This window comes from Neofelis nebulosa, chromosome 6 (assembly GCF_028018385.1).
Source record: "Neofelis nebulosa isolate mNeoNeb1 chromosome 6, mNeoNeb1.pri, whole genome shotgun sequence".
NCBI classification, from domain to species: Eukaryota; Metazoa; Chordata; class Mammalia; order Carnivora; family Felidae; genus Neofelis; species Neofelis nebulosa.
This window is the reverse complement of record NC_080787.1, coordinates 54,846,817-54,863,491: the sequence shown is the minus strand read 5'-3', so window position 1 is coordinate 54,863,491 and position 16,675 is coordinate 54,846,817. Positions and strand designations below refer to the sequence as shown.

Here is a 16,675-nt window from a genome sequence, read left to right as displayed (position 1 = left end):
TCCAGCACTCCATACCCAAGAATACCCAAGTAATTTTCATATGGGCAATATGTATCCCAAACTTTAATCTCATCTCAATTTTCCTATATGCTTAAAAAAAAAAAACAAAAACAGAAGGGAAGAGGGAAAAGTACCTCTTTCCTGAGGTTGCTAAGAGAGTTTAGAAATCTTAGATATGAACCTACCTGGCCTAGAGACACATCTGGAACTTTTCCTGAGGACCATCTCTGAATTGCCAGGTAGGCAACAATTCAGCTAACCTGGCAACACAGGAACCTGGAAGCCAGTTATCAGTGGCCTCATGACTGAGCCAGGAGCCACGAGGAGGGTGGCTCAGCTGTGCCCAGGCAATGTGCTGCGTCATACCAGAACAGGCAAGGCTGGCATCGGTAGTAAAACAGTGATAAGGTGGCTTTATTTAGAGGAATAAACCCAAAGAAATCCTCACAGCTATCGCTAAAGTAAGGAAATAATGGTGTTGTCAGAGTTGTTTGTTTGTTTGTTTGTTTTAAAGGGAGAATTAGAGGAAAGCTAAGATAGTAATATGTTTCGTTACTGGGGTGGAAAAAATATCCCTTATTAGGACTTCTCCGTGGATAACTATAGGGGAAGCTCTTCTGGGAATTCAGAACTCAGTCTCATCCTACAAGACAACATAAGCAATAGAGGATTTATGAACTACTCCAATGCTTCATACTGCTTGAGAAATGCACTTCTCACTCCTGTTTTATCCACTCCACTGTGCCTCCCCTGACCCCCTACCAATATCCTTTCAATGTTCCATCAATAGCACAGTGTGCCCTTCATTGCACAGTGCTATTTATAAATAAATCTCTATGAAGTCAATCATCCTTGATAAAGACAGCCATCCATCTAGGTACCTACACAATGGGTAACCAGGTTGTATTCATGGCTTGGTTCCCAAAAAGGATATCCTTAGTACTACATACAGAAAAGCAGGCAGAAAGGTTACCTCGTCAGTGGATTTCCGCTGAAGTCAGCTATCTGTAGTGCTTTACAGAATGAGATGCTTTCTGGAATTTCAGGAATATCTGTAGGAGCAAAGAAAACATCTATCATTTACCACCATTGTTAATAGTTTTCACCATCCTCAAGACGGACCACAGTGACAAGAGAGTATCTAGTAAGTACTATCTCTATTCAAATGTGGCATGGATTTCTAAAGTATTTTTCTACAATTATTTAAACTTGCTTTCCTTTAAAAAAAAAACTTGCTTTCCTAATGGAAGATACATATTCTGAGTAGAAGCACATTAAAGAAAAAATATTAAAAACAAATAACACACATGGATGGACCTTGAAGGCATTATGCTAAGTTAAATAAGCCAGAAAAAAAATGTATGAACTCACTTATATGTGGAATCTAAAAACGAAACTAAAAACAACACACAAAAAAAGAGGTCAGGCTTGTGGTTACAAGAGGCAATGGGTGAGGGAAGGAGAAAAATTGGATGAAGGTGGTCAAAGGTACAGACTTCCACTTATAAGAAAGATTAGTAGTAGGGATGTAAGTACAACATGGTGACTACAGCTAACACTACTCTGTAATGTATTTAAAAATTGGTAAAGGAGTAAATCCTATGAGTTTTCATCACAAGTAGAAGATTTTTTTTCCTTTCTTTTCTTTTTACTGTAACTATATGAGATGATGGATATTAGCTGAATCTAATGTGGTAATTATTTCACGATATAGGTAAATCAAACCATCATGCTGCACACCTTCAACTTAAACAGTGATGATTGTCAATTATTTCTCAATGAAACTGGAAAAAACAAACAAACAAACAAACACTACCACCACCAAGTCCCATCACCCTATCAAAAGTCATTGATGGTATTCTGTCATAATTCCCATTCAGCTTTTTTTTTTCTTACATGTTCACATAGTTGTGTCAGTACACTGCATTCTAGAGTATGCATTTTTAAATTATGGACTTTCTCCTTCTGATTATAAGTATAACCATCTGGAAAATTCAGAAAAGTCCAAAGAAAATAAAAACCACCAACATTTCCACCACCCAGAGATAATGTTTTACTCTGATGTCTTTTTTTTCATTGTCCTCATATACATGCACACATACAGTGTGTATAAACATGTTATATTTCAAAAAACTATAAGTTCATGCTGATTTGTTTTTTTTCCACTGCACATTTTACAAAATCTTTCCTGTCTTTATTTGTCCAAACAGTTTGCCATTTTTCATGGCAGAAAACCCACTGCATACATTTTCAGACTTCATTTAATCAATCTCTTATTGTTGGACATTTAGGTTGTTTCCAAGTTCCTGATGTTATATTTATATTTATATCCATTTCTGATGACTTCCTTAGGCTAAGCTCCCAAAATTGTGATTACTGCATGGAAGGCATTAACAACCGTACAGTCCTTGATAAGTACTATTAAATTGCCTCAGAGGAGGCCAAGTTATATCTATTTATACTTCCATCACCCTGCACAAGGTGTCCGATTCAACATCTCTCTTCCTCCTTTCTCTCTTACACTTTCAAAACTGCCTGTATTATTAGTAAAAATAGTCTGGCAACATTTTGTTTTATATTCCTTTTATTACTAATGAGGCTGAATATTTTTCCTTATGTTTACTGGCTACTAAATATTATGAATTTAAAATGACCAAAAATTGTTAAAATTCCTCTTTCTCTTGGCATGAAATGTGGGGTTATAGCTTTTAGGGCTTTAAAGGTTTATTTCATAGCATTTGATTTCGAGAATACATTTATTTTGGACATACTAATATGAAGAAGAACTAAACAGAAAAGGTTCTCCTGGTCCCATGAGGTTTCTTCTACTAGTTCTACAAATGCAAGCTGAGCCAAAACATACCTACTGTTTCTAAACTAGGGGTGGCGGAGGGAAGGGAGAAATTGGGGGAAAAAAGGATGCCCTGCTCCAGCAACCACAAAGTAATCAGAAACTCCATAAAAGCTTTTCGTTCAAATTTAAAAGCCAAAATCATTTAAGTTTGTGGTAACATTCTCGTCACACTATTCTCTGCCTTGTACGGTCATATGAGGTAGTAAAGAGCAAACACTCTGATCCCAGTTTCATAAATATAATAGCTATACATACATACATACATACACACATACACACACAGTTGAGTCTGGAATGGATTTTTAGAATTTTTTTTAAAAGTAGGCTTCACACCCAGTGTGGAACCCAATGTGAGGCTTGAATTTATGCTGGGAGATCAAGACTGGCGCTGAGATCAAGAGTCTGATGCTTAACTGACTGAGCCACCCAGGTGCCCCTGGAACGGATTTTTAAAATACACGAATATTTGTGGGCCCTGAGGTACAAATACATTGGAAGGTCCTTCTACATACATTACCTTATTTCATCTCAAAATAAATTATTTTCATTTCCATTGTACAAAATGGACACTAAGGCTCAGAGCGATGAAATGACTTCCTCATCATACAGGACTATCTCACTGTTTGACCCTCCCATGCTGGGATCACAGAACTGTTGTGCTTAAGAATGAATGAACATCCATTACAAAGTAAGCACTGCTTTCCAGGCAAGTGAGGAAATGACACACCATGGCTTTCCTTGGTCTGAAAGATGCCAGTTGTCCTGTGCAGTCCATGACAGTCCCTTTTATGCCACTACTTCAGGTCTTGGTGAGCAGTTTTTATAAGACTGAGGAAAGAGGTGCACATGCCATACTAGTTACCTCACAAGGGCTGAAGAAGATCAAGCCAGACACATAAATACAAATTTTACAGCAGCTTGCTGCTCTAAGACAAAAAAAAAAAAAAAAAAAAGCATAGAAACAGAGCAAGAGAAAAATGTATGTCCATTAGGTACAAGTCTTTAACACTCTTCAGACCTGAAGCTTGGGAAGATGGCCTATCAAGGAAACACATGAAAAGCGGCTGTGAGAAACTCTGATCAGGACTGGGCTAGAATCTGGAGATCTGAGAGTAACAAAAACAATTTCCAGAGAATACAGCTGGACTCAGTCCACACAAAGCTGACAGAGAGAGGTCTGGCTCATAGGAAGGCATTCGCTCCTTAGGATACTGCGTGCGTACACAGGAGAAGTAGCAAATCGGCAAACAGAACACAGGTCTCCTGACTCCCAAGACCATTTCTTTCCATCACGTGCACATTCAGAACTTGGAAGAAAAAGAAATGTATTTGCTTGGGAAAAGACGAAAGAAAGAAAGAAAGAAAGAAAGAAAGAAAGAAAGAAAGAAAGAAAGAAAGAAAGAAAGAAAGAAAGAAAGAAAGAAAGAAAGGAAGGAAGGAAGGAAGGAAGGAAGGAAGGAAGGAAGGAAGGAAGGAAGGAAGGAAGGAAGGAAGGAAGGAAGGAAGGAAGGAAGAGAGAGAGAGAGAGAGAGAGAGAGAGAGAAAGGAAGGAAGGAAGGAAGGAAGGAAGGAAGGAAGGAAGGAAGGAAGGAAGGAAGGAAAAAAGGTACAGGCAAGGAAGGCAATGGTGTGGTGTGAAGAGTCCTGAGTACCAGTTTGCTACAGGTTACTAAAAATATAATAAAAAACTAAAGAAGGAAAACATCTACTTATGCTTACATACCCAGCTAAAATGTCATATCCTCAGGGCCATGTTCCATGAGTCCCAAGATGAGGCTGGGTTCCCCCACTCTCAGTTTCCTCAGGCTTCACCTTTGTGAGATCTGTTACAGTTTTAACTAACTGGTGACAGTCAATCTCCCTTTTTAAACTCTAAGTTCACTGGAAACAAAGATATTGTTGGTCTTGTCTGTCGCTGTTCCCCTAAAGCTGACACAGAAATGAGCTTAAGCTTTGACACAGGTGCCAAATGAATGAATGAGAAGCTAATGAATAAGTCTCTGCAAGAACAGCTGCTCTCTCACTTGAGTCATGAAATATCCCCATAAGGTCAGGATTATCTTCATTTTACCACTAAGAAAATTGCTTATTCCCAGATCTCTGACAAGAGGGAGTATAAAGCTTACAGGTTATTCCCAGCTGAAATCCCCTTTGACTGATTCTTAAATTTTTTCCTCAGGACAAATATGAGGTGTGAGAATAAACATAGAAAAAAAGTATATAAATAGCACCTTCTCAATGAAACCCAGGCTGACCACCAACCTCATTAAAAACCTAATTTGAATTTTTTCCCCCATACCAATTCCTACACTCAATTTCCATATCTTTCTCATATTCTCTAATTATTTTCCTTAGCTATCTTTTTCTTCCCACTCCTATTATTATCAACTTAGATCAGGCCCAAATCATCTAGATGACTATAATAGATGGTCATAATAATAGACCTCTTAAATGGTCTCTCCCTGCATCCACTTTGTCCTCCATCAAATCTAAAAAGACATAAGAACAAGCTGCACCAGTTTTCCACATTTACTAGGCTTGTGCTCTCAGACAAACTACTTAACTTACCTGTGCCTTAATTTCCTTATCTGTAAAATGGATCACCAACAGACATTTTTTAATTAATGCTAGCACATCATACCTTCAGTGCCTCATTAAGTTTAATAAAGAAAAGAGAAAATTAGACAAAGGACACTCACGCTTTGAACAAAATAAATAAGAGCAGAGGAGAAACCAAGTACAAATGGGACACTGAATGCAGTGAGGAGAGGGTAAGCCCTGGGAAAAGACAGCTATGCCTGAACTTCAGGATATCAATATGGGAGTATCTGGAGAGAAGACTGCTATCTTTTGATAGCAGATTACCAAATGCTAGGTTGAGCTATTTACAATTACTTTGGTAGACAAGGGGTTCCCTCTTCTATAAAAAGGGGATAATCACCTCCAGCTTAGGGCTATCTAAGGATAAAGCAGAGTAGCATGAATAAAAGCACATGGCACTCTGACCTCTTTCATTAATATTTAGGAGAGATCAGGAGAGAGGACCACTGGTTTCCATTCAAGGCCAAAAATTCCGAAGAAGAGTAGTATTATTAGTAAAGATGAGAGGATTTAGAGGGCTTTTGTGGTTGTTTTAACTATCTGAGAAGCAGTAATGATTAACCCCTAAAGAAATACCTATTTACATAAAAATATTAGAAATAATTAATGAGATTTTCACCTACTCATTAAGGAATGTACCTCAAAACTTCTACTTGCCAATATTCAGCTTAGTTTTGTTTCAATATAGAGTGAAACAACAAAAAAATAATCATCATCATCCTATTTTTCATTAATTCAAACTGGTTTTTGTCTCATACATGTCTCAGAATAAAAGCATAAAATTTGGTATTTATAAAATGAGAATAATTTTAAAATTAAGTAATCTTTTCCCTACTACTTTCTTAAGATAACCTTTAATTTGGGCACACTCTAAGCCATCATTATTTCTGAATCAGAATTGCTTCAAATTAGTGAGATGTAAGTGTACTTAAAAAATAAAAATATCTAAACAGTAGTTTACCAATGTGACCATTACTACCGCCTGTACACAGGAAATGGATAATTAACCTTAAACTCTGTCAGTGCAAAATACTTTCAACACCTCCAGGGAGACAACAATCCTGGCACCATTAGCCCCAGGGCTTCTGGGACAGAATACAGCTTTCCCCACAGAGATTATCATTTGAAACTGATTGTAAAAAGACACCCCCTGCCCTCCCTGGTACTCATGTTCATTTCTGGACATCCTTAACGCATCAAGCTGAGAGTCTACTTCCCCCACTTCCCTCAACCCTGCAAATACAGAGACCTAGTCCACCTTTTTCCTTGAGGAATCAGGGCTCACTTCCCACATGCCCAGAACCCTCGTGGTGGATCACACCCTTTGCAGAAAAGCTAACACCATCCTCTTGTGATGGAGATAGATTAGCCTGAGGGACCTCTCGGTCTCCTTCTATGTATATGTGAGTTTACAAACTTCCAAGGCATTTCTTTTCATGGAGGATTGCGCATAGACAGCCTGTTTTGACCATAGCCCCCATACATCACACAAGTTCTTTCTGGATAAACTAATTACTCACTGGCATTTCTTGTTCTATATAAATAGCATCTCTTTTCCTCCTGGGTTGGAGACCTATCTGATGTTAGTAAGTTAGAATACTAGGTTCTCTCCATGGAGAGTACCATGAAATGCTAAGCTAAACAGAAGTCTTAGATATTGTCACGGCTGTTCTCTAGGATCATCTAATTCATGTTGACAGCATTTGGACATAGGAAGTCGAAGAAGACTAGGAATGTTTAAAGAAAGCCAGTTATTACCCCCATTCTATCAATCTTTCTGTAAAATTGCGAAGAATGACATTTTAAGCTTCCGGTGATATTAAATGGAAAGTTGAAATTTTACTTTTGAAAATGAGGCAAGAGCTATGTAAGCAATCATCTACACTTATTGCATCAGCACTACTAGCCCCGCAGCAAGGTGGCTGTGTTAGCTTAATTAGTACAAGGTGCCAGCAAGGTCAGGGGCTTGGATTCAGTCCAAGCGTAGAGCAGTTTCTTCTCCCCGGTTCCAGGTCGGCTGCACTCTGAGGACCCTTTGTGAAATGTGTGATTGAAAAACAGCCACGGCTGGGCCTTATCGAGCACTTAAAAGCGTCCTAAGCTACAGTTCTAAGCACTTTGTACAAATTAACTCCTCTAAGTCTTCACGGTAACTCAGAACGTTACTATTATCACTTCCATTCTCATAATGAGGAACGGGGTGAGGGCCAGCAAGCAGGAGGATCAGGCTTTGAACCTAGGCCTTCCACCCCTCAGAGCCTGTGCTCACCATACACTTGCCTTGTCTCGAAAAAGAACGTGTGAGGTCAAGAGAAACCGCAAAACACAACCCAACTGCCTTACCGCCAACAGCCGCTGCCATGTGCTACTTGTACAAAGCCAAGGGTGATGGTGCCTCTGAATCTTCAGAAGCTCAACAGACGGGAGCCAGAGGAAAGGTGCATCACCCCATCTGATAGCTTACAACAGATTTAAACATTTGCTTACCTAATTCTTCTGATTAAACAAAACCAAATAAACCACTTTTAAGAAAACACAACAAAAAATACCAAAGTAATAAAGAAGGTTTAAACTGAATTCTGCTATATGGTTAATCTTTAGCAACTTTTGGTTATGATACAGTACTGAAATTAAGTGTAGCATTTGATTAAGTAAATAATATTAAAATGTTTCATCATTATTTCTTGCTTAATGTAGCTCCTAAGAGAAAGAATTTAATCAACACTACTGACAATGTCACTGACTGACTGACTGACAGTGTCAAAGAATTTCAATTAAACCTTCCCTGAATCCCCTCCAAAAGACTGGGCCTCCCAAGTACCCAGTACTTTGAGTAAGCACTTTGCTCAAAGCTAACTACCTATAAACATTTACTCAAAACCTTGTTTCCCCACTAGATGTGTCCTCCAGTAACTAGTTCAGGGATCAGATCTACAATGATCTCCAGTACCTCCCTAGAATATACCATTGTGTAGGTCTTTAACAGGTGGGCATTCAACAAAACATCCTTACTCACCTCACTGGGGCTGGATCAGAAGAGAGAACCCAGGGCCAGCATCCTCACCTCACATAGAAAAATGTCCACTGCCCTGAGACTCCAGTCCCTCATAAAGGGGTTGTTGGATTTATCTGCCTCATCTGCCAACCAGGGCTATTGAGAGGTAAAATAAGATAACGTACAGGATAACCTGGTAAAGTACACAAACGGAAAGGACTAAAAGAGGTGAGAAAAAGGCAACTCTCCTCAAGTAGCACTGACTGGTTTTGAGCGTGGGTACCTTTGTATATTAACTTGTGGAGTCTGGGGCATGTTTCCTTGCCCTTCCCTCACCCCAGACATAACACTGAGACCAGGGGGAAAATGTCATCAACAACTTCTGTCAAAAGAGAGAGAACTGAGTCTTTAAATAAGTCTTGGGTATTAGTATCCAATCTTAGGCAAAGAATCGTGTAATTTATGAACTGTTAAGAATTTAGGACAGTACCTCAATACCACATCACTCATGTTAAACTATGACAGAAACAAACAAAAATTAATGCAGCATAAACAAATGAAACTATCAAAAAGAAAGCCACCCCATGAACTGCCGTGCAAAGACATTGGGGCAGAGGCGAACCTAACAGGAATCCAACAATTCACAAGCATGCACCTGGATATCAGAGACTGTTCACCTTCCCTAAACTCTGCACTGACATTCAAGACTTGCTCAAGACTTGTTCAAGATGAACAATTTCCCATTGGACTTTAGTTCCATCTGTATTTCTAGTCTACGAAGGGAAAACGTATAAGATGTGATGCAAGCCCACTTGGGTTTTGCTTCTCATGGAAACTATCAACCTTTACAATGAGCACTTGCAATATTTAACAATGTTAAATAACGAGGATGACAAAACAGCAAAATACAAGATTACAAAAAACTTGAAGTATTTATGTTTTTTAAATGTTTATTTTTGAGAGAGAGAGAGAGCACAAGCAGGGGAGAGGCAGAAAGAGAGGGGGACAGAGGATGTGAAGCAGGCTCTGCACTGACAGCAAAGAGCCTGATGCGGGGCTCAAACTTATGAACTGTGAGATCATGACCTAAGCTGAAGTTGGGCACTTAACCCACTGAGCCACCCAGCCGCCCCATAAAGAACTTGATCTTCTTCCCATGCAACACTGTCTCCTCCTATGACAGAGGAATTAACTTAGCGAATTAATCGTCTTGCTCACATACTGAATTCCCTGAACACCTGGTGAGAAAATGAGCACCATGGCTGGCCCTGGCCAGTGCTGAGCTGACACTTCCGCTCAAGCTGGCCACCATGGCATCAACAGTGCATGCACATGTGTGCACATAAACGCACATACACAATGCCTTCTTTTCAACCATATCGACACCTTATACCTTTTGGCACAATATTTCTACTTTAGACGAAGATTTGAAATTGCTACCCGATGGCCTGGTACTCAGATAAGCCTCTTTTGAAATCAGTCACCCTCCAGTTGTTGTCATTGCTACCTTAGCCACAAGTGGCAAGTCAGGCACTGGGAGAAAAGCAGAGGACAGGATCAAGATCAGGAAAAGTGATAGTTATTGCTCTGAAAAAGAGGAACTATTCCCCTCTGATCCCTGCTATATAACCTGATTGTGTGTCTCCAAATAAGAGCTGCCACTGTTAGGGCCCATTATGTACCAGGTACTGCAAATGGCATTTTGTGTGCATCATCTCTAATCCTTACAACAAATACTGAGATAGTGGTCCCATTAGCAGATGAAGAAGCAGGATTGAAAACATTAACTAAATTGTCCATGATCCCTCTGCTGACATATAGAAGAGGAGAGCTTTGAAATTCTAGTCCATCTGCCTCAGGGCTGAGGAAGACTGTGAAGTAACTGCTAAGGATCTGGACAGTCAGATTCCATGAGTTCCAAACACGCTGGAATAAGAGATCCCCGAGGAAATGAATATGGAGAGAAAGAGGAGATAGAAACCCAAGTCTGCAGTTCTGAGATACCACACAGAGGTGGGGGTGGACGCACAGTCTGGGGAGAAAGGAAGAGCGAACCTCCTGTTTGGGGGCAGGGGGCACCCAACAGGCAGAGGGAAGAGCTGAGAAGTCAGGGAGCGAAGAGTGTCACCAAGACTGATAAGGATCAGGTAAGGAAAAGGTTGACCTGGCTACCAGGATTATGCTGTCGCCTTTGCGAGAACATACATAATGGTTTGAGGGGAAGTCAAAGCACAAAAGTTGAGAAGCCAGACAAGGAGGAGGGGAAAGTAAAGCAGCAGGGGCCATATTCTAGTTGGAGACACATATTCATAATTGGCAGATAAGGAAGTTGGAGAGAAGGTGACAAGGTTTCCTGACCATGAAGCCAAATTTATTTATTTAAACATGATTTTTTTAATGTTTATTTATTTTTGAGAGAGGGGGGGATAGAGAGAAAGGGAGACAGAAAATCCCAAGCAGGCTCTGCACTGTCAGCTTGGAGCCAATGTGGGGCTCGAACTCACAAACTGTGAGATCACGACCTGAGCCGAAACCCAGAGTCAGATGCATAACTGCACCCAGGCACCCCAGCCAAATTTATTTCTTTAAAAGGACTGTTGTCCTCTGTCCTCTGTCCTCTGTTTAATCAGAGATTATATCCTGACTGGAAGTTTGAAACCTCTTTGCCTTTGACTAAATGACACTGACAGTTTTTCTTACCAATATAGAGTTAGCAATCCTGTGTCACAGTCCCATTTTTAAAAAATTATAAGGCCCCATTAAATCTATGAGCCTGAGAACCTGGGGCCGTATGCCTTCAAAAAGCCTGGGCGTGAGAAAAGGAGTTTGCAGCTTGAGTGAAAAACTTTTCCCTTGACTTTGGTATATTTTAATGCGTTTGGGGGTTTTTGTTGTTTTTTTTATTTTTTGGAGTGGGGGGGACCTGTAGAGTGAGCAGAGGGGCAGACAGAAGTGAAATGGGAGAAAGCTGTGGAAGCGCATTCAATCCCATCTTTGCACAGAAGGCAACAAGGGGGCAGCGCAGGGAGTGAGGGAGGCCTGCAGAATGTGGACTTTGGAACCCTGGCTATGAGGAAGGGGCACAAGAGGGTCTTGGGAGAAAAAAGGCCCATTAGTTGAGAGCAGAGTCACAGGATGAGAGCCATTTATCCAGAGCAGAGACAAATGACAAAACCCCATCGTCTTAAGAAGGAAACAAGTTGTCACAATATGAAACGTTCTCAGAAAAAAAATAAATAAAAAAAGAATCATGCACACAGCAGGCAATGCTGCATTAAGGGCGAGAAGGAAGATGGGAGGGTCCTTTTGGCATGGAATGTAGGACCCTATTATGGATAAAAAAACACCAGTCAAGACCTGGCCAAACACAGAATTCAAACATTACAAGGAATAAACCACGAGTGGTGAACAGAACAAACATGTAAAAAGAGATGCTGACAGGCTGTAGTAAAATACTGAATGTTGTGACTTTGGGCACACTCGGTGCATCATATTGCTTCATTGAGAATTATTTACTACTTGGGTAAAACAAGGTCCTTGTGTGCCAAACAGGCTGGCTGATTAAGACAGTCTGACTGCTGTAACGCTGGTTGCCTGACTTGATCCTGCTTAAAAATATCTAGGATTGTCAAACAAGACTAAATATGAATGCATGATTCAAGTCTGCATTTGCTGCCACAGCTGTTCCTCTGGGTGTGCAGCAGGGGGGAAAAATGCTAAATGGAAATTTTTTTCAAAGGCATCATCCCATTTATCATATTATTCCAACCACCCCAGCCTCGCCCAGGAGGCAGCCAGCCTTGTAGACAAAGGCACAAATCCTGCCTGAGCAGCAGCCTTCCCCGTGTTTGTGAAAGGAAGATGGACACAGGCACAACATGGGGCAGAAAGGTGGACACGGGTCTCTCTGCACAGTGCAGGGCGGAAGGCGCCACAGAGGGGCCTTTGTCAAAGTGTTATTTTAGGGTCTTGGTAACCTGTGCTGCCAAAAAACTTTCCCAGCCCAGGAGGTTTTCACCTAATTCCAGCCACAATTACCAAAATAACCTTTACACCTCAGCTTTTCCTCCCCAGCAGAGTTTTAGCTAAGTGAACACAAATATGTCTTGAGATACAAGATCCTGATTTGCAAAGAACAAATAAATTAACCAAAAAGTAAAAAAAAATAAAAATAAAAAATTACAGAATAGTATGTGTTAGGTTTCACACAGAATAATGGGAAGGGGAAAAATTATGTGGAGCGACTGGCATTCTTTTTACTTACCCTCCTCCTAGAACAAAATTCTGAATAATGTCTACTTAAACCTCACAGTAACAGCAACTAAATACCAAAAACTAAAAAAAAAAAACAAAAAAACACAAAACGGTATTTGTATTCATCTCCTACTTCAACATTCACTCAAAATTGCAGCTCATTTTAATTATTCCCATTTAATATGGGCAAAATTACAACTGCTGATACTTATGCATCAAAATTCTCTTGGGAAATTCTAAGTCTTCGAATGGAGGAATGCTCTGATCCAAAAATTAAGTCTTCAACTCTGCCCCAAGTTTCCTCCATCCTTTCTAGACCACAAGACTCCCTCCCCTAAAGTGCCAATCAGGGCCTGTGGTCAGAACCACTCCTTTGCATGAATTCTATGGGTTTGATTCCCTGCTGTCTCCTGTTAACCTTTTTAAGTATACTTAATCTTTGCACATGAGAATGTGACTTCTGTCAGCTGAAATAACCATCCTAATAAACTCAGTGTTCTCCTCTCACACCCCCACACCATGCACAGTGTTTGTCAATTGACAGCCTTGACCACAGGCTAGAATGAGTCATTCAGACTCCTCAAATCACTCTGGGTAGTACACAGAATAGAAGAGAGGGTGCAAGGCAAGGAGTGAACAATGCAGTTCTCCAGAAGCGCAGGGAGCAGCTCTTTGGCCCAGATAAACTAGCCAAAACATGGCTTTTCAATTATTCTCACCACCTTTTCCCAATGCACATCCCTACCCCAGGTCTAAGGAAACCACTGAGTGTCCCCAGGCGCTGGGGGTTCTCAATGTCAGAGTACAGAGGAATCAATGGGAGCACTTATTTGATGATAGGGCCGGACCCACTCCTAGCAACTGTCTCACCAGGTCTACGGTCCACCGTAGGAGTCTGCATTTTTAACCCAACACTCTTGGCGATTCAGATACAGAGGGTCTTATAGCTGCCTCTGAGAAATGCTGAGGCATTTAATTAACTTAATTGGTTCTCAGTCCCGACTGTATGTTAGAACCACCTGGGGCCAATCACCACCTGAGATTCCAATAAATCAACCTGGGGTGGGATTAGGGCAGTACTTTAAAAAGTACTGAGTCCAATGTGCAGCCATGTTAGGAACCACTAATGATGAGGCCCTGGCCATTTTAGTGCATATCTGACAATTATTCATGGCTCCCATCCATAATTTACCTCCATCAGAAAGCTATTTCTGCTCTCAGATTGAAGAGAGCCAACATGTAAAGACTGTGTGCATGGAAGGCTTTGTCAAGTTGCCTCAAATGGAACGGAAAACAGCAAAGTAACAAGGGAAAGCTATTTTGTTTGGCTGAAGATGGGGAAAGGACGGAGGGGGCGTGTTTGAATCTAATTTAGCTGCCTCCTCCTCATTTTTAGGTAAGATAAATTTTTAAGAAATCCCTTTACCTGTAATACAAGTACACCTTTCCAAAAGTAACCCTTTTAAAAAAGAGGCTAACTTAGAAAACAGCATGCAAAAGGTATTCTAAAAAGGGCTCAAAAACATGTTTAAATGATTCAAAGAAATACTGTAGAAAAAGACCTTAAAGGCTTAAATTTTGTAAGCTGTCAACAGATGAAAGGATATGCTATTTAAAATTCATTTAACTTCTTAAAAAGAAATAGAACTTATACATTAAAATTGGTGTTACCCCTTAAAGTATTCATCATACAAGGCATGCAAATACATTCTTCTGGCATTGCCACTGGCTAAATGTTTTGGAGTTCTTTCTTAGAATTACAATGAGTGTTTCTCATAACTCAGTGTTTTGTTTTGTTTTTTACTGTTTATTTATTTTTGAGAGACAGAGCATGAGCAGGAAAGGGGCAGAGAGAGAGGGAGAGAGAGAATCCCAAGCAGACTCCGTGCTGTCAGCACAGAGCCTGACACGGGGCTCAAACTCACTAAACAAGAGATCATGTCCTGAGCCAAAATCAAGAGTCTGACACTTAACTGACTGAGCCACCCAGGTGCCCCAATGTTTGCTTATTTAAAGGGTAATTCAGGTTCTTACAATAGACACTTGCTTTTTGGACTAGTAAAAAATCATTTCCTGTACTAAAGCCATTATTCTATGGACTTGACTGAAGGCAAGAAAGGTCAGGTTGTAAAGACATCCTTTTAGCCTAATGCTGTTCAGGATCGTGACCCCACCAGGAACCATTAAGGTTCTGTTAGGCTCCTAGCTCCAATTTAAATTCAGACAAGTTCTTCTGGAGATTAAAATGCAGACTCCAGGAATCATGCCCTGGAAGTTTGATTGCATAGTCCTTATCTAAGGTGGAAATATGCAGTCTTAACAAGGATTCTAACATAGGCAGTCTCAAGCCCATCTGGAGAAACACTGCTCCAAGTGAATGAAGGCCATAATTCGAAGTCTAAGTTTCTAGGCAGAAAGAATACTTGCTCTCACCATTCCTGAAAGCCCCTTTTTCTGTGGTCTGATGATCAGCAGGGCATTCTGGTCTTCCATTTTAAACCTATAAATATGGTTTTTCCCACAGGGTCTGAACATTTCTGGGGGTAGAATGTGGCTTGTCATTCCTCCTTCTGCAATACATGTGATAGTACCCCACTGCCTGACACAGATAGAATGCACAGTTAAAGTTTCTAGACTGAACTCAATGTAAAAGTTCAGATTTAATCCTTTTTTAAGAATCTAAAATGTGTTATAAATATCCCACCTTCTAATTCCATTGAAATGCTAAGCTTGTCACCTCTGCCAGTCATCTACCAGCTTCTGAATAGATTAATTTTATTCACATAATTCACGAAATCTGCACCCCCAGGATGGATAAAGGGACTACAGAGCCTGGACCTTATTACACAGTACCATCCATATAATAAGTGCTCCTACACATCAAAAGGTGACAAAAATAGGTGCTTTCCTCTCGTAGCCAGTTTCTCTCTGAAATTACAATGGAAGGAATGGTCTCAAGGGCTAAGTCTAAGAGATTCACTCACTTGTTCATGTATTCATCCATTTGTTCATTTATGCATTTATTTAAGGAACTACCTATATGGTGGACGGTAAGGAGACAGAGGTATAAGAGACACACACTCTTTGCCCACTGTGATCCATAATCCAGTGACTAACAGAAGTATCATAAAAACAAGCCCAGTACAGGGGCACCTGAGGGGCTCAGTCGGTTAAGCACCCAACTCTTGATTTGGGCTCAGGTCATGGTCTTGTGGTTTGTGGGTTCAAAGTCCTACATTGGGCTCCATGCTGACAGGGTAGAGCCTGCTTGGTATTCTCTCTCCCTCTCTTGCTGCCCCTCCCTGCCTCTCTCTCTCAAAATAAGTAAACTTTAAAAAAATTTTTTTAATGTTTATTTTTGAGAGAGAGAGAGAGAGAGAGAGAGAGAGAGAGAGAGAGAGAGGACAAGTTGGGGAGGGGCAGCGAGAGAGGGAGACACAGAATCTGAAGCAAGCAAGCTTCAGGCTCCGAGCTGTCAGCACAGAGCCTGACACGGGGCTGGAACTCACAAACCATGAGATCATGACCTGAGCTGAAGTCAGACACTTAGCCAACTGAGCCACCCAGGCACCCCTAAAAAATTTTTTTTTTAAAATAAGCCCACTATAGTGTGATACCCAACACTGGCAACCTCAGCCAGGGCCAGGAGAATCTGGAAGTAGAAAGGGCAGGTTGTTGACTTTTCCTTTACTTGCCACCATTGAGTTTTTATAATGATTGTATACTGTGTGTGTGTGTGTGTGTGTGTGTGTGTGTGTGTGTATTTGTTTTGTTTTGTAATCGCAAGGTGTAAAGTAAACTTGGAAACACCATGGGTAAATGCAATCACAAAAGGGTCTTGGAAGGAGGAAACTTTGTCTGTTGTCTTCAACACTTAATATGGAATAAGCAGGCTTAAAATGTCCTGAGTCTACTCTGGTCCTAGCCATAGCTAATGACGAGACTCCAGACAGAGAATATTGGTGGCTGGT

General features: G+C 40.6%; 1 protein-coding gene across 3 annotated transcripts in view; it reads right to left on the bottom strand.

The window, feature by feature from the left end:
• LRRC1 (leucine rich repeat containing 1) overlaps window positions 1–16,675 on the bottom strand; it is a 133,480-nt gene that overhangs the window by 50,266 nt on the left and 66,539 nt on the right. For all 3 annotated transcript variants that reach the window (XM_058734276.1, XM_058734278.1, XM_058734277.1), the window contains exon 3: window positions 974–1,052. In XM_058734276.1, coding sequence (XP_058590259.1) covers window positions 974–1,052 — 79 coding nt within the window. The remainder of the gene's footprint in view (window positions 1–973; window positions 1,053–16,675) is intronic.